The sequence below is a fragment of the Lynx canadensis genome, chromosome A2 (genome assembly GCF_007474595.2).
Source record: "Lynx canadensis isolate LIC74 chromosome A2, mLynCan4.pri.v2, whole genome shotgun sequence".
Lineage (NCBI taxonomy): Eukaryota > Metazoa > Chordata > Mammalia > Carnivora > Felidae > Lynx > Lynx canadensis.
Genome location: NC_044304.2, coordinates 52,567,904 through 52,592,612, shown reverse-complemented (window position 1 = coordinate 52,592,612; position 24,709 = coordinate 52,567,904). Strand labels below are relative to the sequence as shown.

At 41.4% G+C, this 24,709-nt stretch overlaps 1 protein-coding gene across 4 annotated transcripts in view; it reads right to left on the bottom strand.

The window, feature by feature from the left end:
- ATG7 (autophagy related 7) overlaps positions 1-24,709 on the bottom strand; it is a 249,548-nt gene that overhangs the window by 155,827 nt on the left and 69,012 nt on the right. For all 4 annotated transcript variants that reach the window (XM_030307412.1, XM_030307414.2, XM_030307415.2 and 1 more), the window contains exon 17: positions 11,846-11,926. In XM_030307412.1, coding sequence (XP_030163272.1) covers positions 11,846-11,926 — 81 coding nt within the window. The remainder of the gene's footprint in view (positions 1-11,845; positions 11,927-24,709) is intronic.

The following is a 24,709-nucleotide window of genomic DNA, read 5'->3' as shown; positions in this document are numbered from 1 at the left end:
GAGAGAGAGAGCAGCTTCTATGTTTAGCCAGGAGCCTGACACAGGGTTTGATCCCACAACCCTGGGATCGTGAACTGAGCCGAAATCAAGAGTTGGATGCCCAAGCCAGTGCCCTTTCTATGGCACAAACCGTATCAAAAAGTCCTGTTATCTCTCAGCCAGCTCTGAGCTCCCTTGAACTGGTGCGCATGCTTAATCAGACCCCACAAACTGTCTGAAGCTGTTGCAGTGCTGTTTTTTTTCTTTCTAATTTTAAAGTTTTTCTTGCAAACTGCTTGTTCCCTTGATTCACAACATGCAGCTTCAAATTACTTCTAGCCTTTCCAAAAAATCAAACCCACCCTCAAAGGTCAAGAACTCACCACTGCTGAGGCTATTAAGAGGAAAATATTGTGAGATCTGAAGCAATTTCCCCAGAAGAACTTGTCAAGTGTCCTGAGCCTGCACGGCAGAGCCGAAGCAAGCACACCATCTCCCCCAGGGACCTTGGGAGATGGCCCTCTTCTTGGGACTTGCAGTTCTTTTGCACAGAGGGTGCTAGGGTGTCACAGGCCTCATTTTTCAGGTATTAAGTGCCTACTGGAATATTCTCAATAATAGGAAACAGTAAGCGATTAGGCAACAAACAGCAGATGTTAGGAAATACAACTCTTACTCCTCCAGTAGAGCCAAGTGACGCGTGCATGTTTTTGTTTTCTTTGGTACACACGTTACTCTACTGGTAAATCGGTTTGCACTTGTTTATTTTTTAAAGCCTGCTTGCATTATGATTGGAGTCAAGTCTGCCGGGTCAAATTGAACTAACAGAAAATCTAGATAGTGGCCCATAAAGAGCAATACTGGGCTCATGTCCCACGTCTGGGATATGTGAGAGGTATTAACACAACAATAAATAACTTGCCTCAATTCCCACTTTTGTTACCATTTCCCCCTTCAGGGTCCTTCATGAGAGAGCGGATATAAAAGGGAAATGTCAAGTACAACTGAGAACTGGGAGAAACCCAAATTTTCTCTCCCACCTTTATAAATAACATGAAAATATATGCTTTTGCATGGACTTCTATCCCAAGTGGGAGTGCTGACAAAGGTCTTTAAAGTATCCAAATGCTCTACGGAATCCAGAGTCAACTACAAAGACACCAAGGCTGTCTAGAGTCATGAGGACAGGTAAGTTCTGACTACAGGCAATGGGACTATTCAGAACAGTCCTCATGGGAGGCGGGTCAGTTATCCCACATATACTGCCATTCCTCAAGACCCTGCTGGATACACACACATGCAAGTACACGGTTCCTCTGATTTGCAAAAACTCGCTACATCTATTCTCCCACTGAGTGCTTACATTTGGCACACTTGCAGCCGTTTCAGGATCACAGACAAAAGGATCACTAAAATTTTCCCATTTTAGTCGGATGGCTATGAAGTCAAGATGTCAAACTTTGGTGTGCACTTTAATCAGCCACTAGAAATTCTAGAAATGAGAAGCATGCAGTCTTTTCTTCCTTGTGAAGAAAAAAACAACTTTGGGGCACCTGGGTGGCTCAGTTGGTTAAATGTCCAACTTCGGCTCAGGTCATGATCTCATGGTTCGTGGGTTCGAGCCCCGCGTTGGGCTCTGTGATGACAGCTCAGAGCCTGGAGCCTGCTTCGGATTCTGTGTTTCCCTCTCTCTCTGCCCTTCTCCTGCTTGTACTCTGTCTCTCTCTGTCTCTCTGTCTCTCTGTCTCTCAATAATAAACAAACATTAAAAAAAAAACTTAAAGAAAAAAACTTTAATTTCTATGATAAAAACTTATTTAAAACTAGGGAAGACCAGGGGCACCTGGCTGGCTCAGTTCGCAGAGCACACAACTCTTGATCTCAGGGTCATAAGTTCGAACCCCATGTGCAGTACAGAGTTTACTTAAACACACACACACACACACACCCCAAAACAAAAAACAAACAAAAAAACTAGGGAGGGCCAGACACTCCAGAATTTATCATCACATAAAATATTTTATAAGTTATAATGACAGCAGCTTTAAGAATAGGATGTTCTCAAACAGTTCTTTCCACATCTTCTATGGCAAAAAAGGCTATGGTGGTAAGTACTTTTAGAAATACCTGGACAGGGTATTGGAAGGCTTTTTAGAAAAAATAAAATGGAGACTCTTAAAAATCCTGCAGGAGAGCAAGCAAAACCCTTCAAAGAACTCATTGCCAAAATGTGTCCTTTAATAAAATGTTAGGTCATCTTTGATGAATCCCAAAGGCCCCTTGTTTTAATATCCTCTAAAAATGATCTTCCAATCTAATAACAAATCAGCGAAAGCATCAACTAAAGCAAAGGAGACAGTAAAAGCTGAAAAAGAAGATCAGCTGAATAAATATTCGGAACACTGAAACGTAACATTCAGTGATAGCCACCACTTATGGCATTTATGGCATAAGGATAAATCACACCTTGGCGCTAACAGGCAAAGGGCATCCTGCTGCTGAGCCCTAGCCACCTGTCTGATTGAGTTCCTGCAGGGCAGAGCTATCTTCTTTCTTCCTTCTCCGGTTCTGCTGTTCATCTGTTCACCTACTGAATCGTTACTTTTTTCTGCCATTCAAAACATCTACCTGATCATTTCCTACCATTTACTAAAAACTAGTTACCCCTTCCAAGATAGGAACATTTCTTGAGTAAAGATGTTTATATAATTCAAGTATAGCAAGTTATATTGAATCATGTAAGGTAAGTTTACTATCTTGTCCAGAAGGACATCATCAGAAACTTCAGAGGCTTTTATTCACCTCTGTGTCCTTCAAAAATGTATCATGAATTAGGAGCTTTAATGTCTGCTCACGTGAACTATTATGCCAAGAGTCATTAAAATAAACTCACATAAATATATATCTGGGTGTTTTTAGTATTCAGTGTAAACAGTTAGTTATATGTTGTATACAACTTGTCCATGTACAAGCACATACATCCATAAAAAGCTCCCCAAGTTGATGGCTCCCTTATTTCAAAAACCCAGCAGTAACTACCATGATCCGCCCTGCCCCCCCCTTACTTCCAAAGCTACTGAGGATGGAGAGAGAAGGGAAGATGTCTCATGAATATCATATATAAATATTTTATGAATATAAATGAATGTATGAAGTATGAACATAAATATAAATTATAAAATACACATATATCTTTATATGAAAAAGGAAGGAACATGAACAGATGATAGTTGGGGCTCTTTGTCCATCAGGAGTCAAATCAGTGCACCACCAGAGATGCGAGAACTCTCAGAGCTCTGAGCAGGGTATCTTCCCTGTCCTAAACATAGTTGGGCCTGAAGAAATGGTGATCAAGAGACCGCACAATCTCAGAGTCATAAAACAAAATCCAGTGGTAAATGAGCTCCTGAATCTCCCTTTACTACAGCTGAGGAAAATGAGTCCCCAGAGAGAGATGGCAACTTTCCAAAGCCATACAAGAGGTCATGGTGGGGCTACTTGCAACATTCATTCCCCAGCGTCTCACCCAGGACAGCTTGGGAATGGCCGCAAAGAAAAACTCATAGTACAAGGGTGCTTTCCTAGGATCCACAGGCATGTTTCTGGGACTTCATTGAGTCACTGAAATTGTCTGTAAAACTGTGTGTGGCTTTGCATTTTTTATTTTTATTTTTATTTTTTTCCCCAGAGAAGCAGGGTCTACTGCTCTGGTCACTCTGCACAAGGTCCAGGACTTAATGTTAAGAACCACTCTGTCAAGAGATGGGCTTAGGGTGGGGGAGGGGAAAAGAGCCCAAAAGTGAGTGAGATTAATTCCAAACTAATAGGAACCCAGATTTTCAACAATCTGAAGATTATGCTTGGGCCGGGCAGCCAGTGGAACCATGTAAGAACACAGTACTAAACTTTCTGGTCTGGATCATAAAAGGATCCTGTAAGAAAAAAATGTGTTCAAGCAAACTAGGCATGCCTTTGTGACCTCAGGTGACAGGGAGAGGAGTAAGCAGTACAAGCTTTAACTACCAATTAGGACGTCTCAGAAGACCACTGGTCAGAGGTAGAAAGCAAGGCGCAGTTCTCTGGACTCGAGGAGAAGGTTTTGGCAGTACTTGTCATGAGTCATGATGGAAGGTTTCTCAGCCTCTCAAAGCCAGGGCAGCCTTGACCTTCAGTCAGGGCTCTCATTGTACCTGCTTGTACAGTGAGCCCAGAGAGGGTTCCACACACCCCGGGTGACCTATTTCAATCACAGGGGTCTTTGTTTTCTCATTTCTGATGTCAACACCAGTCCCAGGAGTGGGCAAAGGCCTTGGTACTTGGTCACAGGGAACTGGATACACGTCAGCCATTGCAATTTCCCTGGGAAACAGAAAATATTTTCCCCACTCTATGGATGAGGAAATTGAAGCAAAGGGAGAAATGTCCAAGGTTTTTCAAGGAGGTGAAGAGCCAAGAGCTCCAAGGTTAGAGCTTGCAGTTACATACTCCATACTGCTTCTGGCTGGATATTCTGTCTCCATTAGGGAACCAAGCAGCTCTGGAGACTGGGAAACACTAGTTGCTAAGCACAAGATGTGGGATACAGCTTATACAACACAACCATGCACATGGAATCCATCACACATTACAACAGAAGACTGGAGGCCTCACTGGGTAAATGAGATAGGGAAAGGGAACCTGGGGGTTACTCATCATTTTCCAAATCAGAGATTTATGTCCCTTTTGGACAGGAGAAGGAAAAGCTGGCTGCAGCCCAGTTTTGAGTAATATTTGCCACTGAGAAGCTGTATGCAAAAATTCCTGGCACAAACTTTGGAGAGCTCTTCCGACTGGGCTCTGGCCAGTCCTTATAAATGACTGAGATTTAAAACCCTATCAAATCAGAGAAGCAGGGAGTATCCTTGATGAAGCACCATAAATCCATCTCTTGAAAGCTAATTTCAGACATACAATAGGAATGTTCAGAGAGAAAAATTATCTATACATACCTCTATACATAGCAATTGTCTTTCTTAAGTCAAGAAGGGCAGAGATCAATGGCTAACTGTGGTCTGAGTGGCTGGAATATGGTTGATTATCCTGTTTAACCTTAAATATATTTTCTGATTTTTCTATAATTAAAATAGATTGCTGTGGAATAAAGAATAAAATTAAGAAAGGAAAATATAAGAGCTACTAACTTTGAGTGAGCCAAAGCTTTTCTCATCTGACTGACTCATTTAACAAAAGAAGTAAAGGAGGTGGACAGAGCAGGGAGCACCTTGCTTGTGGTCACTCAGGCAGCCAGCAAGGGACTCAGAGCCAAGACCCTGGAAATCCCCTGAATGACTTCCTGGCCTCTACACCACCCTGTTGCAGCTGCTGGACTCCTTAGGCTAGGAAACTCCCTATGATTGGTGCTAGATGAGAAACCATTTTAAATGGAATTGTAAAATTCAAAATGGCAGCCTCAAATGCTAGACCAAGTCCACCAGATTCCAACTCAAGAAGAGCTGAAATTGAAATAGCACTCACAAACAGGACAGTCTGTACGGACCTGGGTGTCCAGTGCTCTGTCACAACTGCTATACTGAACAGCTTCATAAATGTGCCATGTTTTCTTTCTTGTGGCTATTATTCATGCAACCCCCCCCCCCCCGTCTACAATGCCTTCATCTTGTTCTATCTCCCACGTGTTTCTAGAAATTCCCACTCATCCTTTAACATCAACTCAGAAGTCACTTTCTGCAAGACCACCCCGTTCTCTCCTGTTTGAAAAATGAGTAGGAATATGACACCACCACAAGAGGATGTACCTTGACTGCAGAGCATATCATGATATGGTTTATATATCACTGCTGGTTTATAGGTCAGTCTCATCCTCTAGATAGCATTCCTTAAAGGCAGTGGCTATTTTTATCATCTTTGTCCACTGCAGGGACTCAAATGGCAGTTGAATAAAATGAATACCAGCTAACAGCCATACAGCAAAACTTTAACCTCTCTTTGCATATCTATGACTTGTCTTTTTTTTTTTTAATTTTTTTCTTTAACATTTATTTATTATTGAGAGACAGAGAGACACAGAGCATGAGCAGGGGAGGGGTAGAGAGAGGGGGAGACACAGAATCTGAAGTAGGCTCCAGGCTCTAAGCTGTCAGCACAGAGCCCAACGTGGGGCTTGAACTCACAGACCTGAGATCATGACCTGAGCCAAAGTCGGTTGCTTAACCAACTGAGCCACCCAGGCACCCCTATGACTTGTCTTTCTATCCTCTAAAGGGTGCATTTGTAGAATCTCAGGCACCAGACTGCTCAGGGACAGTTTTCTTCTTATACAAAGCTTAAATAGCTAAGCTGAGTACTGTTATCTCATGCTTTTTAAGTAACAAGGAAATATGATAGAAGAAAGTTAGGATTATATAATACAAAAAAAAAATCGAATGGTTGGCTAGGAGAAAGGCAAAAACAAACAAACAAACAAACAAAAACATATAATTTATTCTATGAGGATACCAGCTAACATGTATTATTCCTACACCCCTATCGTTCCTCAAGACACAGAACACAGATGCACACAAAAGGTTAACAGCAATCACTTTGGGAAGTTTAATCATAACCCATCAACAGAAGAGCCTGTGGCAGAGTAAACACCAAAGGTATTATTAGGGTTGCTAATTGCTAATTAAAATCCCAAGATCAGGTTTCTGGGCACATCTTGCTACATCTGTGCAGTGGGCAAGTCCCAGATGGTATGAAAACAAAGAATGGGGCCTGCTTCTTCCTAAAAGGCTATTCCTGCAGTATCACAAAGGTTGTGGGTGGCAGACTGTGCAATAACCACACGAATATCCACATGCAGTTGCCTCAGGCACAGCGCTGCTCTGGACTACTGATCCGCGACAAGTTTCTAGTCAACTTCTGGGTCCCAGGAATTGGGCTATGGTTGCATAAAATACCAGAAGGTGCTCAGCTTTCTCCTTATAGGCAAAGATAATGGTCATAATATTCAACATACTGTCCCCCTTCCTCGAGACAGACCGGAAAGTAGGACAAGGGGACTTTCTGAGCTGAAGGAAAACAGTCTATATCTTGATTGAAACGTGGGTTACATACATGTGTACATTTGTCAAAACATAAAGAAGTGTTCTCTCTTAAGATTCATGCATTCCACTGTATATAAATTCTACCTAGGAAATAAGAACCATGCACAAAAATCGAACTCTAATTAGTAGGTTTATTTTCTGCAGTAGTATGGGCTAGCAGTTTTGAACTCCCTTTCTATGGGGCGCCTGGGTGGCTCAGTTGGTTGAGTGTCTGACTCTTGATTTCAGCTCAGGTCATGATCTCAAAGTTTGTGGGATCAAGCCACACATCGGGCTCTGTGCTGACAGTGAGAAGCCTGCTTGGGCTCTTCTCTCTCTTTCTCTCTCTCTTCCCACCCCCCCCCCAACCTCCCCTGCTCTCTCTCAGAATAAACAAACATAAACACATTAAAAAAAAAAAACAAACAACTACTTTCTATGTATTCCAGACTTGAGCAAGTGAGTAAATACATCCAGGATAATGACAGCCAGGTTTCTCATCATTGGGGAAGGTAGTTACAAATATAGGAAGGGGAAAATTAGCATCACCAAAGGAGATAAAATACATTATGTGCCTCCTGACACAAAGATATATCATCACATCTTTGGTACCTCTACCAAAAATTCATAACCTGACTCTAATCATAGGGAAACATTAGACAAACCCAAAATGAGAGAAATGCTACAAAATAACTGGCAAAAATATCAAAATATTGAGGTTAAGAAAAACAAAGAAAGGCTAAGGAACTTTTCCAGATTGATATGATAACTAAATTCATGCTCGATCCTGAATTAGATCCTGAATTGGACTGGGAGAAAAAAACAATAAAGAACATTTCTGGTACAAATAACAACATTTGAAATACAGACTGGATTAGATTAGTATTGTGGCAACATTAAACTGCCTGAAACTCCTTTTTCTTAGGAAAATTCACACTGAAGTACAGTGTTTAGTTGGAAAGAACCACAAGGTCTCCAACTTACTCTCAAATTTTCAAGAAAAAGAGAAAGGTGGGGAGGAAGAAGAGAGAAGGGAGGGAGGGTAGTGGGCACATACACGAATGGGGCAAAATAGAAACAATTGGTCAATCTGGGTATAATATAAGGAGGTTCCCTGCACTATTCTTCCAACTTTTCTGTAAGTGTAAAATTATATCAAAATAGAAACTTACCCCCCCACAAAGACCCTAATCTTCCCCCCAAAATATTTAGGTGAAAGTTCATAATAACTAATTCAATGTATTATGAGAAATTCTTTTAAGAACATTGGTTTTAAAATTCTATTTTTCCCTCAGGTAGCAATCTACAAAACTTGACTTGGTTCTAAATTCCTTTTTAGAACTAAAAACAACTTGTATAGCTTCAAATACGATTTTTTGAAATTCCAGTGGCAGACATCGTCATTTTAGAAAGTCTTATGATATACGGAAATTGGAACAAAAGCGCCTTTTCACTACCCTCTCCCTCCAGATTCTTCAGTAATTTTTCTGTAAGTTTGAACAGTGCCAAGTTAAAACCAAACAAGATAAGAAATGATTTATATGTAGATGATTCAGCCTTCCCAGTCACAGAGAAGTATATTTTTCCCCACCTCAGGCCTTATAAAAGGTCTATACATGTATATAAACACGGTAATCAACAGAGCATTATTACTCAGCACTGAGAGCTTATTCTATCTCCCCCCATCTTTCTGCCTGCATTTGTATTAAATTAAGACACAAGTGAGGCCTTGGTCCTGGAGGGGGAGGGGGGGAAGCAAAAATATCAAAAACTACCACAGGAAAAAATTACTTCATGGATATCAAAGGAGAATTTTTAAAAAGTCATTTTTAGCCCCAAAGAATCTTTCTGAAACAATAACAACTATGATATGACTCAGTATAAAAATATTATGCTAAGTATGCATTAAGAAAAATTCACATGCACAGAGATGAAACTGTAATTGGATTTGTCATTTCAAAGTATTAATGTTGGGTTTGCAGATAATAGAGAATGACATTCTCCTAAGCGAATAAAGAAGTTCGCCAAGTAAGTAAAGGCCGTGTTTCTACTGTAAGGAAATACGTGCGCCAGTGAAGCAACCTTTTCAGCACAAAAGAAATTTAATACCCAGACCACATGAAAAGTGATCGCTATGGGAATAGCACAGCTGTTAAAATCCAAGGCAGTTTGTATTAAATCGTCCAACATGTTTATGTAAAGCAGGACTCTCAGAATGACCACCAAGAAGAATTAAGTTTGCTAGCAAAAAAGTGATACCTATATTTAATGTAATGCTTACAATAAGTGTGAAAGAAAAATGCAAAGCGATTCTTTCTCAAAGAAAATAAGGGACCTTGGTATGCTTGTGATTCTTCACAAACAGTATCTCCAGGACTAACTCAATTACGAAAGTCAACAAGAAGGAATCGGAGTGCTTGCATTTCACTTACAAAACCCAATTATCTTTATTTCATTGACTAGTCTAATCTGCATAAAGCCACAGAAAATCTTTGGGCACCTGTGCCAAATGATTTCAGTATGAAAATTAATACTGCCAAGTTATTTTGAGACCAATTAACTGAGCCATTCAAAGAAAACAAAATGTGCTCACTGTAAAGCATATAATCTTAAACTTGCATTTCTGAAGACAGAAATGCATGTAGACATCCTTGAGGCCTTGACTTGAACAGATAGAAGATATCTCAAAGAGATGACAAAAAGAATTAACTTATGAGTAACTAGTAACCAAGTGGTAAGCTTTAAATCTCAACACGGACACTTGGGATGCATAATAATAACACTGCTTAGTTTACTTCATTTTTTATTCTTTTTTAAATTATGGCTCATAATTTAATTTTTTACTTTTTTTCATATTTATTTATTTTGAGAGGGAGAGAAAGAGCACTTGTGCACAAGCAGGGGAGGGAAAGAGAGAGAGAGAGACAGAGAGAGAGAGAGAGAGAGAGAGAGAGAGAATCCCAAGCAGGCTCCAGTGCTGTCAGTGCAGAGTCCAATACAGGGCTTGAACTCATGAACCATGAGATCATGACTTGAGCTGAAATCACGAGCTGGGTGCTTAACCGACTGAGCCACCCAGGCAGGCGCCCCTATTTTTTGAATTTTTTTTTTTTTTTTTTACTGTTTATTCATTCTTGAGAGAGAGACAGAGCATGAGCATGGGAGGGGCACAGAGTAAGGGAGAAACAGAATCCGAAGCAGGCTCCAGGCTCTGAGCTGTCAGCAAAGAACCCGATGCGGGGCTCGAACTCGTGAACTGTGAGATCATGACCTGAGCCAAAGTTAGACACTTGACTGACTGAGCCACCCAGGTACCCCAGTTTACTTTTTGAAGAAAAAAACTGCTCTAAATGTTTAAGCAACAAAAATTAACCAAATTTATCAACATTCTCAAATCTGAGTTAAGCTGTTAGAGAACCTGGTTAGGATTGTGCTTCTCATAGGATATGACCCAAGTGAAGTTTTTTTATTTTTACTTTTGTTATTTTTTTATTTATTTTTGTGAGAGGGACAAAGACAAAGTGTGAGTGGGGAAGGGGCAGAGAGAGAAGGAGACACAGAATCTGAAGCAGGCTCCAGGCTCCAAGCTGCAGCACAGAGCCCAATGTGGGGCTCAAACCCACAAACCTTGAGATTATGACCTGCGCTGAAGTTGAACCCTTAACCGACTGAGCCACCCAGGTGCCCCAAAGTTTTTGTTTTTGTTTTTTAAACCTTATCAACTCAGAGTGGAGGGAATTTCCCTAGAATTCAATCCCTTCCATACTGCCAAATGTAGGCTACGTGGCAAAGAAGTCCTGAATTAGAACTGAGAGGCCAGAGTTTGGGATTAACGATCCCAACTCTATTTTGCATAATGCTTGAACATGAAAGCCTTGTCAATAAGCTTGGGTTTTAAAAACCCAGGTTATATCACTGAGCATCAGAAGGCTTAAAGGCATACAAAAGAAAATTAGCTATAACACACGGTATACAGGCACAGCTAACTTAGACTATATCTAGACCTATTAAAAAATGAGATGTGTGGCACGTGGGTGGCTCAGTCGGTTAAGTGTCCAACTTCGGCTCAGGTCATGATCTCGCAGTTTGTGAGTTTGAGCCCCGCGTCGGGCTCCGCTGACAGCTCGGAGCCTGGAGCCTGATTCAGATTCTGTGTCTCCTCCTCTCTCTGCCCCTCCCCTGCTCATGCTCTGTCTCTGTCTCTCAATAATAAATAAACGTTAAAACAATTAAAAAAAAAATGAGATGTCATCACTGTAGTTTTGAGATACATCAGCCGTTTCCCATTACAATGGAGGACATACCAGCTCTATTTTTAGAGCCTCTGGAAAGATCAAAGCTGAAGGGGCCCTTTGATGGGCTCCCTATCCAGGCCCCTAATCTCTGTTTATTTTTTGTCATTATGTAGATCTCCAAAAGACACACCACCAGGACTGCCTAGTATCCCCCCCTTGTCTGAGTAACACTTAAAAATTGCTCTATGATGGTCCATGCAAAGGAGGAACCTCAGGGGAAGAACAAAACCTACTGAAGTTCATATTCAAGCCGAAAATTAACATGATGCAAGTATCGATACAGAACTGTATTATCTAATTCAGTCTCTCTTTGTACACTATCAAACTTTCTCAGGCTGGTTTCTCTGTGAGAATGAATACAGGTAAGCAACACCTAGAAAATCCTTTCCAGTTTTTTAGACCCCACCCCTCCCTGCCGAAAAGTTCTCAGTTGGTTTCAGTGCCTCTGGCTGGTACAGTGATGGGCTCAGTTTTAAAACCAAGTCCCTCAAATGCAGAGTGACTTACTTTGGAAGAACAAGCTGTACATTTGTCAAATGCCAGGCTGACAGGAAGGACATTATCAAATCGTGACAGAAATCCCCGGATCTAAAAACAAAACAAAACAAAACAATTCACATCAAGCTCAGAACGCCCATACCTGTGAAACGTATTTGTAGTTTCTGACAAGAAGTGGCAAACAATATGGTGGTCCTGATACAGATTACTAGCAAAAATAAAGTTCGGCATAGAGATTTTCCCCTGTACCACAATCAGTTTGAGGAAGAACTGTATCATGTCCTTTATTACATTAGGAGCCGGGGCCTACAACCTTTTCATGTATGTGAGACCTAAAAACACCAAAATACAAAATGAAAGCAGTAAACTGTAAAGTATTGTTGTAAGAAATGTCTTAAAAAATTTAACAGATCAACTAGTTTAATGACAGCTCACCTCTCACATGCAAGTTATAGTGAATATTGGTAAACTTGAGTATCTAGGGTATGATAGTGGGTGGGGTGTCACAGGTGAGAAGGCCTGGGGACTATCCGAGGCAGAGAAGGTGTTAAATATATATCCAGTTATTTGCTTGACTTGAAACAGACAGGGATTTAAAAAAAAAAAAAAAAAATCACCAAATTTATGGGGAAACAGTGCCACCTTGAGCATAAACTTCTAGACTACAACTGGCTGCCATTTTAAAGGATATCCACTATAAGTAACCAGGTTCCACAAACTATGATTTAAGTCATTTATTGAGAACATTATACCTCTCTAGAACTATACTTACACCAAAAGGAGAGTTTTAAACTGTTGTGTATATCATTAACATATTATTACAAAAAACATGAATGGTAAACTCTGAAGTGTCCACAGGACTCAGCATTTATAATAAGACAGACAACATGAATCCTCTCATGAGTTAATTTGTTTCATCTTCCCAACTGCCCCCATTTTATGTTGATAAAACTCAGGCTCAGAAAGGTGAAGCAACTTGGCTCAGGAAAACAGAAAGTGGCAGAGCTAAGATTCAAAAGTAGGAGTCTTGACTCCAAACGTGGCCCTGACCCTCCCTCCTGCCCCCTACTCTCCTACCTCACCCCCTCCCTCCCTTTCTCTCAGGGTATCACAGGTTTGTTTTCGATATTAGGTCTCAACACAAATCAACAGTGTCACCTGAAAAGAGCAAAAGGACCAAGCCTCACCTTTCCTGCCTTTAGCCACCCTACCCACACTCACCCCAAAAGAAAAATAAACAAAACCTGACAAACTCTTTAAACAAACAGGCTTCCTGCTGCAATGTGATAACTCCACCTTCATGCCCACACTGCACCTGTCTAATTTCATGTTCATACTGGAAAATCGAAATGGCCATGGCAATCTTTCAAATACCTTTAATGATGCAATCCAAGATCAAAAGACCATTTGGTAGAAATGATAAATTAGATAGCTGAAATTAGTTAGATGGCCTCATTGTGAACCTGTGAAAATGTGACAATCTTCTAGTTCTTTCAGTCTCAGGAATGTGGGTGACCATTTCACCATACAGGACTGGAGGCACAATTGGGGTCTTAAGTTTGCTATTCAGGATACCAAAACAGGAGACATGAAACTTCTAGAAAAGACTTTTGAAGTAGGTCATAAATGGGAATGCTGAGATCCTATGAGATCAGCAAGTTACAGGCTTAAAAGAATTCTCATAGTGAGCCTTCTCACACCTCAATTCCTTTTATATTAAATTCACTTAAGGAAAAATGTTATCATATTTTGCATATTTTCCATTAAAGTATTCACTGATATAGCCTATATTACTGCCTCCATATGCGCTTCATGAAAAGATTTTCTTCATTCTTTTTTCTCCTACAACTAATATCTAGTTTTACATTGTACAAAGAAATATTGGCAATTTTCTCTGCTAAACTGTCTCATGATTGCAGATGGAAGGTGAAAGCTTTGAAGGTAAGAGAGACAGAAGACCAAGCAGGAAGGAAGGCAGGAAAGGAAAAAATAAAAACAAAAAACACAGGTGGTGAGTAACAGAAGAAAAAGAAACCAAAATGAATGGACTGGCCAAGCATGGGCCCACACACTATTGTTTAGCACCCCCAGACAGCTCTTTACTAGGAAACTGTGATTCATTTTCTCAGGAAATGAAGTAAAAATAACATCTGTGTATGAGGCCTTTCAAATTCACCAAGTTGGTATCAGAAGGCCCAGGGCTCGATCAATTAGTTTCAGGTAATTTTTAAAAGGAAAACCTTCTCAAACCAATTGCATCAGACTCCTAATGGTTATCTCCACAGGTGAGCTCTCTCCCTTCCATTTAATGCAACATTCTGCCATTGATTAATTTTTCCAATACACAGCTCCAAGACGTGTCACTTTTTATTAATTTTCTACAGCAGAAAATTCCTTATGCTGGCATTCAAGATTCCACCCCCACCCCACTCATCTGTCCCATCCTGCCTTTCCAGTTATGTCTTAAATTGAAACTTCTCACTGGCCCCGTATAACTACCAAGCTGAACTTCCAAAGACATTCCTGAGTTTCTGACCTCATCTTAGGCTGAATTCTGTGACTCAGAACTCTTCCTTTTGGAAACAGCTACATAGCCAAGTCTTCATCTTCCTTAAAAGCCACTCAATGCAAACACACCTCTTTCATAAATTCTCAATCTACCTACACCAGGCATAGAGACAATGTTCCATCATCTGGAATCCTTCCTTTTGATATTTACCACTAAATACCTTCCGTTAGTGATTAAAAACAAAAACAAAAACAAAAAACAGGTTTCCCCAGGAAACCACTAATCTACTTTCTATTTCTACTTGATTTGTCTATTTTGCTTATTTCCTAGAAAGGGATCATACAAGACTGGCTTCTTGTTCTTAGCATGTTCTCATGCATTTTACATCAAGTATCTGTACGTCATTCCTATTTATTGCCAAATAGTATTCTGTTAAATAGATACACCATATTTTGTTTATCCATTCATCAGTTGAACATTTCTTTTGGGTATCTACAAAATTGGGCAGATACAATAACTCCAATTATCTTAGGAATTAATGAATCACATGGTAACTATATGTTTAACATTTTAAGGAACTGCCAAACTCTTCCCAAGTGACTGTACCATATTACATTTCTGACTTCAGGGTCAACACTTCATACGGTCTCTTTGAGTACAGCCATCCCAGTGAGTCTGAAATGGCAGCTCATTGAGGTTTGGTCTGCATTTCTGTAATGACTGATAATGTTGAACATATTTCCATGTGCTTCTTGACCATGTATATAGCTTCTTTGGAGAAAAGACCATTCAAATTCTTAGCCAAATTTTAAACCGGATTTTTTTATTGTTGAATTTTAAGAGTTTTTTTTTTTTTTAATATATTCTGGATAGAAGTTTCTTTTCACATAAGATTTGCAAATATTTTCTCCCCTTCTGTGGGTCATCTTTTCACTTTCTTGATGGTGTCCTGTGAAGCACAAGACTTTTTATTTTCATGAAGTCCTATTTATTTTTTCTTTGGCTGCTTTGTCTTATGGTGTCATATACAAGAGGCCATTGTCTGACCCAAGGTCATGAGGATTATTAAGTTTTCTTCCAGTTTTACAGTTTTAGCTGTTATATTTATGTCTATGATCATTTAGAGTTAACTTTTGTACATTAAGGGTCCAAATTCATTCCTCTGCATGTACAAATCCAGTTGTCCCGGCATTTCATTGACAAGACTCTTCTTCCCCAGTTGAAAGGTCATCAAATGACCATACGTGTAAAGGTTCATTTCTGGACTCTCAATTCTATTCTGTTGGTCTATAAATCTATCCTTATGATAGTACAACACTGTCTTGATTATAGTAGCTTTGTCATCAGTTTTAAAATTGGGGAAGTGCAAGTCTTCTAATTTTGTTCTTCTTATTCAAGATTATTTTGGCTATTCTGGGTCATTTGTCTTTCTCTGAGTTTTAGAATCAGCTTGTGTGCTACTATTACTTAAAAATATTTTATTTCTCTTGCTTTTAGAGGGCAAGACACAGGTTGAACTATATACATTTGCCCATGGTGCAGTGATATGCTTATAAGAGAGACTGCATATCATTATGAAATGAATGACAAAAACACAAAAATCCCAAAGCCTATCAAATTATTCATATCTGAACTATACACAGAAAACAAGTCCCAGACAGACCACAAGAAAAACTCCAACTTAGCACCATTTACATTTTCCAGGCAATTTGAAGCCCTTCCCCATCAACAATGCTTTAAATCCCCAGTATTAAAAATGCACTGAGCTTCCACAATATGCTCTGCATTCCCTCAAGCTTACAAGAAATGTGTAAAATTTAAAGAGCAGAGGTTGCTACTTAAAATTTTAGCCCCTTCCTTAGACATGCACAGAAATCGCAGAGAAATCTAAAATCCAGGTACCCTAGGCAAAATCCTTATAAATATTTTCACACCTATTTAAGAGGCCAGTCCTCAATTCACAATCCAAGAAGTTTATAAGGATTTGTCCTTTGCTTAGGCAGAGAAAAACTCACCATCACCTTCCTACTTAGAAGTGTGCCTACTTAGAAGGTATAGGAAGCATTATGCTCATTCAGCATTTTTCTGAATTTGCCTGAATTTGATAAGAAGAATCCCCTGGAACTTGATTCAAAAGGCCTGGGGTAAGGCCTGAGGATCAGTATGCTTAACAAGAGCCCCCAGGTGATTCTCATCAGGCAAGCATGTGAAACAGGGGCTTTCGGTTACCAACCTTATTCACACCTTCCTGTGGTTGGCTCTAAACACTCAACATCTCCTGTTAGATGTCAGAAAACAGATGGAAGCATTTAGCAAACCTCTCATTCTTTCCATGTTTTCTAAAGATAGCACCACCACACCTCATTTTGCCCACATCCCAAATAATGTTCAAATGAAAAGGCTTTATAAAATGATATTAAAGTCATTTCCCCATCCACATGGGAACTAATAAGTAAGGCCTCCCGACACTGCTCAAGGTAAGTTCTCTAACTTTGGGGACGACACACAGTTTACTGTCACCTCTTAGTCTATTATTAGTATTTGCTGTCAATCTTTCCTTATGCGGGTGGGGCAGGCATTAAAGAACTATTTTTAAAGATTTAACTCTACCTATAAATAAAAACAATGAGCCCATGACAGAAAACAGAAGAGCAAACAACAACAAAAAATAACCCATACTCCAACAGGATATTTACTCCCATTTTCGTATTTAAACAAAATATTTAAATATTTAACTTCCTTTTAAATCACCTCTGAATACTGAGGGGAAAAGTGCTAATTTTACAAACACACATAGGCCTCTCCACCTAGCTTTCAGGCTAGTAAGAGCAATTCCTTAGAGGGGCCAAACCTTGCCTGCTTCCCTGCACATTTTATTTTTTAAGTTTATATTGTTTTTTTCCTCTCAACACAGAAAAGAATAAGGAAAACATTTAAATGGCCCATATGGTAAGGGATCTGTGGATGCCTAGGACTGAGGGTGGGGATATTAGCCAAGTAAAGGCACAAAGCAAATTCTGGGGGTGATTGGGAATGTTCTGTATCTCACTTGGAGTGGTAGTGGTTATATACGAGTGGAGTGTATGCACTCAAAATTCATTAAAATGCACACTTAAATGAGCATACATAAATTATACCTCAAGGAGCGCCTAGGTGGCTCAGTTGGTTGGGCGTCCGACTTCGGCTCAGGTCATGATCTCACAACTCATGAGTTTTAGCCCCGAGTTGGGCTCTGTGCTGACAGCTCAGAGCCTGGAGCCTGCTTAGGATTATGTATGTATGTATGTATGTATGTATGTATGTCTCTCTCTCTGCCCCTCCCCCACTCACACAGTCTCTCTCTCAAAAATAATAAACATTAAAAAAATAAATTATACCTCAAAAGGGTAAATTAAAAAAAAAAACTGTTTATAATCTTAACATTTTCAGAACAGTTCAGAAAGGCACAAAGGAAAATTATAAGTCCGTATTGCCCCCCAGTCTCCCATCCTCAAAATAATCTCCAGCTTCAGTTTTCTGCATTGGCTTCTAGGAAAAAAAAAAAAAAAAAAAAAATCACACACAAACCAGCTCTAAGAGGTATCACTGCTACCCCCTGAATCCTTAAAGGCCCACCTGGGAATGACAGAACCTAGAAGAAACACAATCCACTGTGGTTTCTTGGCTCCCTTAGTTCTCATGGCCCACAGGCCCCAACAAGGGTGAAAGCAGCCTGAGGTGAAATTCCCCAGGTCAAATCCTAGTGAGGCGCTTGGTGGTGTTTGCATTTGGCTGACAGTGCCTAGTGAGCAGGACAGGCTCCCCTCATTAGCAGGAGTAAAAACCCGGCAGGAGATATGCAAAAGCCTCAGAGCAGGGCCTTTAAACTCTCTTTGGCCTCCCTCCTGGGCGGTCCCAGCAGCACAGTGGGTGATCGCAGCCCAAATCATTAGGCACACCTGTGCATGCCTAATTAGCTCCATAGGCTCACAGGCAGAACACATGCTTAGGCTGGAGGTGTGTGCTAGGGACAAGGTGTCAAGGGTCCTTCTGGAAACCGAACTCACGATGGGAGCACAAAACTCAAAGTCATGTTCAAAGAGCAGGATTTGGTCTGTGTTAACTTGACGAGAATTGTGTTTTGTCCCATAGGATGACACCGAGAAGCCATTTATTTTTAATAGACTGAAGCTGTGGTTCTCAAATGCCTAACGTCTCTGGAGACTGTCACTCAGTGGATCTGGAAGGGGGCCGGGAAATGTAATTCTGAAATGGCTCCCAAGGTGACTCTGAGGCACAGCTGGACATGGGAACCCCTGGATTAGGCAGTCTTCCACATAAAGGCCAGCTAATATATATACAGTGTATGTATGCATGTGTGTGTGTATATATATGTATATACATGTATATATATACACATATACATATATGTAGTGTATATATATATACATACATACATATATGTGTATATATATATGGCTAGTCTATACCCAGACCCACTTAGATCTCCTCCAGTCCATTCTCCAGGCAGCAGCCAAATCTTACCATGGTATATCCAGCTCATGACTTTCCACTGTTTTGGGGTGAGAGTCCAGGCCTTTCAAATGGCCCAGCGGATCCCTGACTGCTTCCCCTCAACCTTATTTACTGTGCTTTCCTAGCTCTGTTACTGGCACGCCCGCGGCCCTGCAGGGCCTCAAACTCACCAAGCATCTTTCTCACCCATCTTCTCTGCCTCTCCTGTCCCTCCCCTACAGTGCTTAACCCCTCTCCTTTCTCTCTTCCACGAAAACAGCTGCTCCCTCTCCACCTTGCAAGCTGTGCGGGAAGGCATGTCCTGGAATAACATGGAAAACAGGAAGAGAGGGAATACCATCCCTGTGCCCTGTGCTCTTGGGTGTTTTTGCACACTTATCTCAATGTACCCTTACAACTTTCTCGGGGAAGTAGCATCACTTGCCCAAGGTTCCACAACCACTAAATGGCAAAGCCAGGATTCGGAGTTCTGTTCCTTCTGGCTCCAAAGCTTGGGGAAGACAGCTGCAGAGCATGGGGGAGGTAAAAAAAAAAAAAAAAAAAAAAAAAAAAGGAAGAAGGAAAAAGGAAAAAGAAGGCCATAGGAATTAAAACAAACAAACAGTCCTACAAAACCCAAAAACACAATACCTAGATAGGGGCTATCAGGGCCTGGGTAAATGAAATTATCTTCAGTCGTTTATGCCCAGTTGGCTACAAAGTCAGTAGATCAGGAGAAGAAAGGGGCCCCTTCCATTCTGGGCTACCACTGGCAGTGTGTATACCAAAACTGAGTGAAATCAGCCTGAGCTCCAAGCCCACCTTGCCTCGATGGGGAGCAGGGACCCAACGCCCACAGACAAATAGCCACTCTGAGGAGGCGCAGCACAGCCACAACGGAACCTGCTGCCTTGACTTCACACCAGTTTCCGGCAAGCCTGGCAGTACTTCTAGAGCTTGGAGTTTGAATAAATAAAAATGAACTCCAAACTCCAAGAGCTCACTCTTGGATGCTGAAAAGAGTCTTAATCAAAATAAATGTCAAAATGGGGAGTTGAGCAATTGCAAAACCCCAGGCACAGCACAGTCATCTTCATTTCAGACAATGGCGTTGGCGACTCCCAAAGATCCACCTCTCCTTATCAAACTGGAGTCACCGAGGGACAGAAGAACTGAGCTGGAAACGAGCCAGCATCATTCTTAGAAAAATCCTGCAGAATGGAGCTGGCCAGTCTTTGCAACCCTTCCCAACACACTCATTGCTTCCAGAGTTTTATGAAGATTCTTTGTAACTTCCTTTTTAGCAGAGCACAGAAGCTCCCATTTTACCATTTTAATTAAAAGCGAAAGAGAAAGATAAAACCAACATTTACAAGTGTCCCTGATGTGCCCGGAACTGTGCTTGATAAATGTGATGTAATCTGTATGTTAATTCCAGGAGTATATTATATAATTATCCCCATTTTTTTTTTAAACATTGAAGTGACAATCATGTTTTTAAGTTTATTTATTTATTTTGAGTGAGAGAGAGAGAGAGAGAGAGAGCGCAAGGGAAGGGCAGAGAGAGAGGGGAGAGAGAATCCCAAGCAGGTTCTACACTGTCAGCATAGAGCCCAACACGGGGCTCAAACTCATGAACTGTGAGATCATGACCTGAGCTGAAATCAGGAGTGGGACGCTCAACCAACTGAGCCACCCAGGTGCCCCATGATTCTCCCCATTTTACTGGTATAAAATATGAAATTCAGAGAGGATTGGTAACCTGTCCAAGGCCACATAGTAACAAGTGATGAGAGCTGCCTCAAATCCTTTTGTAATAGGAGCTAAAGAATGGATGGATGAAAATGAAATTAAGACGCAAACGCAGGATTCTAATCGGATCTATATGATCACAAAGCCTTTGGGCTGCCTCCCACGTGGGACCTCTCAAACAGGACGGCTTCATCAGGTGAGCAAAACTCATAGGGCACAAATAACATCCTTGAACTGGTAAACTTATGCCCCAGTCCTCTGGGACAAGAGATGGTAAGGCACATCTGAGCTCTGGCACCAGGTGTACTTCATCCCCTCCGTCATGCACCAAGTAAGGCCAATCCCCGTCTCTTCTTCTAGGGCCCCACACAGAAAGCACGGATATTGTCAGACCTTGTACCAGATCCCTCTTTCTATTCAGGGGCCTCCAGCTGGAACCAGGTCCTACCACATCCAAATAGTGTAGGGTATATCCACAACCTTAGAGGACTCCAAAAGCAAAAGGGGATAAACACTGGGTGACCTTGTGCCAGTTACTGAACTTCTGTGAACATCATGGTGCCTGGCACAGTGTTTGGAAATCATCTGCTGATGGGAGAGCTGAATGGAAGGGGGTCTGGGAGGATGGATAGGTCACAAACCACAACATCTGATATAGAGAAACACCAGACATTTAGACTGTCCCTTCTTCCTGCCATTCCCATTATCATCAATCGGACGGGTAAAGAAACAGTGGGGGAAGGAGACTCCCTTTCTTGGGCTACCTCTCAGGAAATGGGCTTTTATTGCTTATCTTCTTAATCTCTTTCTTCAGCAGTCAGTCCATCCATATCCCCAGAGGCACACTGCAATAAGCATTTCCGAGCAAAGGGAGCTTATTAAAAGCTAAAGGCCTGAGGATTTGTGGGGGCACAGCCTGTGCAGACAGGCCAAATAACTAGCAGCCCAAGGCATAGCTAGCGACCCCAGCTCTCTATCACACTTGTCTCCGAGATTTCCCAGGCCAGGTCTCTCCCAGGGTCCTGCCCTAGTTTGGGCTTTGTTCTGCTTTTCTGAAAGTAATTAAAAGAAAGAATTCAAGAGCCCAAGAGAACCATGGGCTTGGCAAGTCCAAACCCCTAGGAAGGGCATACATATTCACGGTCTTTATTCATCAGTACTTGAGAGCCAAGAGTACATTCACCCAAAGACAAAAAGTGTGAACTGCCTGGTCCACAAGTGGGATAAGAGCTGACTGCTATATTAATGACTGTGGTGTTTGGACGACTACTGGACTGCCACCTTGTTTTTCATTTTCTGACAGAGGTCCAGTCAAATGATCAGCAGCTCCACAGGCCGCCAATTTCTGTCACTTCCCGGAGATATCAGGAGTGGCCTATACCTTTTTTTAACTTTTTAATAACTCAGCTACCACCCAGGAGCCAGGAAAAGACAACTTTTTTTTGTTTGTTTGTTTTTAAGATCCCACTTGATGGGAAGCAAAAGGAATAATACTATGCTAAGATCTGCAATGAAAAAGTTTTCTCTACAAAAGAAGCCAGGCTCCAAAGAGGACACTATACTACATTATTTCTTTTACAGAAAGTCCAAAATTAGACAAACGTGTCCCATGGTGTTAAGAGTCAAGAGATGCTTGCCTGTGTGTAAGAAGGATGCAATAATAATTGGAAGAAGCACAAAGGGGGCTTTGGGGATGCTTGATAACATTTTATTTTGATCTTTGTGCTGGGTACATAAATGGTGCTTACTTTGTGATAATCCAAGCTGTATACTTAATGATTTGTATGAGTTGATGCATTTTATACATCAATAAAATGATGATCTAAATTGCCAAAATCATTGTCTTTACAGACAGAAAGAGGGCTACACTTATTGCTGGCTGCGTGCAGAATCCCGTTCATGTACACTGGGCCAGACACTTTTAAAAAAGAATAAACCCATAAGCCTATTTTCTTACCTTCAAATGGTTTTCTCATGGTTTTCAAAATCAATCAGGGGGTCCCCCCCCCCCCCCCAGGCTGACTACCACTCCATGTCAGAGCCTAATCAAGCCTTTTCCTGCACTTGGCCAATCTCTGGCTGGGCCAAATTCTGCCTGTGGTCCCACGGGCAGATCAACTAAGTAATCCTCATGCCTCCCCAGTCTGACATGGAGAGCAGAGACACAGAGCCCACAGGCTAAGTTAAGCAACTTTCTCCAGATTACACAATGAGCTGCTGGTGGGGGGCCCTTGTGATTCCTGTCCAAGGGCTATCACTTTTCTACTACAGCTCCTTCCACAGGGGCCAATTAGCACACACTCTCCTTTGGGGAACAAAAAAAGGAGCCCAGGGAACTCACGGGTTGTTCTTTGTATGCAAAGCACACAAAAGGGGTTTACTAAGTTCCTATCCAAGAGGAAATCTGAAGAGCCAGGAAAAGGAGGAGGGAAGTGCTGAGTCTGCAGCAGGGCATTGCAACACAGCCCAGTGTTTTTGTGGAAACGATGTTCTCCTAATCAAAACACAGTTGCATAAATGGACTTACTCCACTTAAAAAAAAAAGAAGAAGAAATTTAAAGCCTATAAATAGGAACCACACAACCCTGATTAATTTTAAAGTTCTTTCTCCACTGTCTTTTTTAGATAGTAGCTAAAAATAAAGGCTTGAAACTTGAAATAATGTAAGCAACTAATCACCCACAAGCACTGGGCTTTTTCCATATATGGCTGGGTTATTCTTCAGCCTTTGAAAAGACCAAATGAAGAGATGGCCAACAACCAAAATAATCCTTCAGACATTTGAAAACGAGGAGAAAGAACTAGAAGAGTCGGTGAATGACAAACAATTGTGAGGCTCAATGGGGGTAAATGACACTGAGAGGGATTAGTTGCCATAGTACTTTAAAAACATGGGCACATGCATTTTGACGCTGGACCCCTTCAATAAAGGGACTGTTTTGCCCTCTGGCCTCAGCACTGAGAAAACTACAACCACCGTGATTTAACATAAAGGACTTAAAGAAGGAAAGAAGTGCAGGGGCATGACTGAAAATTTAATTAAGGCCCTTCTCAGTACGAGATCTACAAAGGAGATGAGGGCACATCTCAAGGTCAGAAGAAAGGGACTGGAGACGTGTGAAGAGGGGAAGTGGGTGGGGATTCGAAGGCGATTCGAGAGCATAAATACAGGGGTTGGCTCTGAAGGGCGGCTTCCTTCTGATGGAGGGTTACTACAGCGTCTTTTGGGTCCTACCCGAAATGTCTCTCTAGAAAGATTAACACATTCATGTCAAATAAATGGCACCTTGTGTGAGGCAGACTGGAAAAGCTGCATTTGCACTGCTTTATGGTTTACAAAGCCCCATAACAGACATAATCCTGGACACGAGGTAAAGCACTTGCTTTTACTGATATGGAAACTGAAGCTCGGGGAGGGTCAGTGACCTAACACAAGGTGTCTGATGGATGTCTTAGTGCAGGAGGGCTGGAGGAGTGACCTGAAGGGAACGCTCCCATCGGGCAGGCCAGGGAAGTTTCACTCACAAAACCTCACGAAGGACACCAGTAGGAGTGCAAGTTTAGGTGTGGGTTTTGGCTCATCCACTGCCTGTGTCTGTGGCTTTGGGCAAATAATGTCCTCTCTTCTGATTCAAATCCTCAAATGGAAAATGACAGGGCTGTCCTAGAGGACAGGAGGCAGGTGGTGGGGAGGCAGGCGGAGACAAATGTGGGCTCAGTGGGCTGCTCTCACCCTCAGCTCTGAGCCTGTCCTCACACCCCAAGACAGGACTGTGGGGTGCCATCACCCCTTCACAGGGGTCAGCCTTCCTCTTACACACTGAAATACACGTACGGTGCCTAGAGAAATGACTTCCAAAAAGTGAGATTGGAATACGTCTTCATTCTTCCAAAAAACACAGTAACAAAACTACTGGCGAGGCAACGTGAATTTGAGTTTTCGTTCCACTACTTTTTTTCTCTTTCCCTCTCTATGCGATGGATCTTCTTTCATGATACTTCAGATTCTTTTTCTGAAAAGAAACCCGATTTTTTGACACCTCTAATGGTTTTCCCATGCATACCCAGAAGGCTTTTTATGTAGCTAGGGAGTCAATAATATTAACAAATGACAGCAA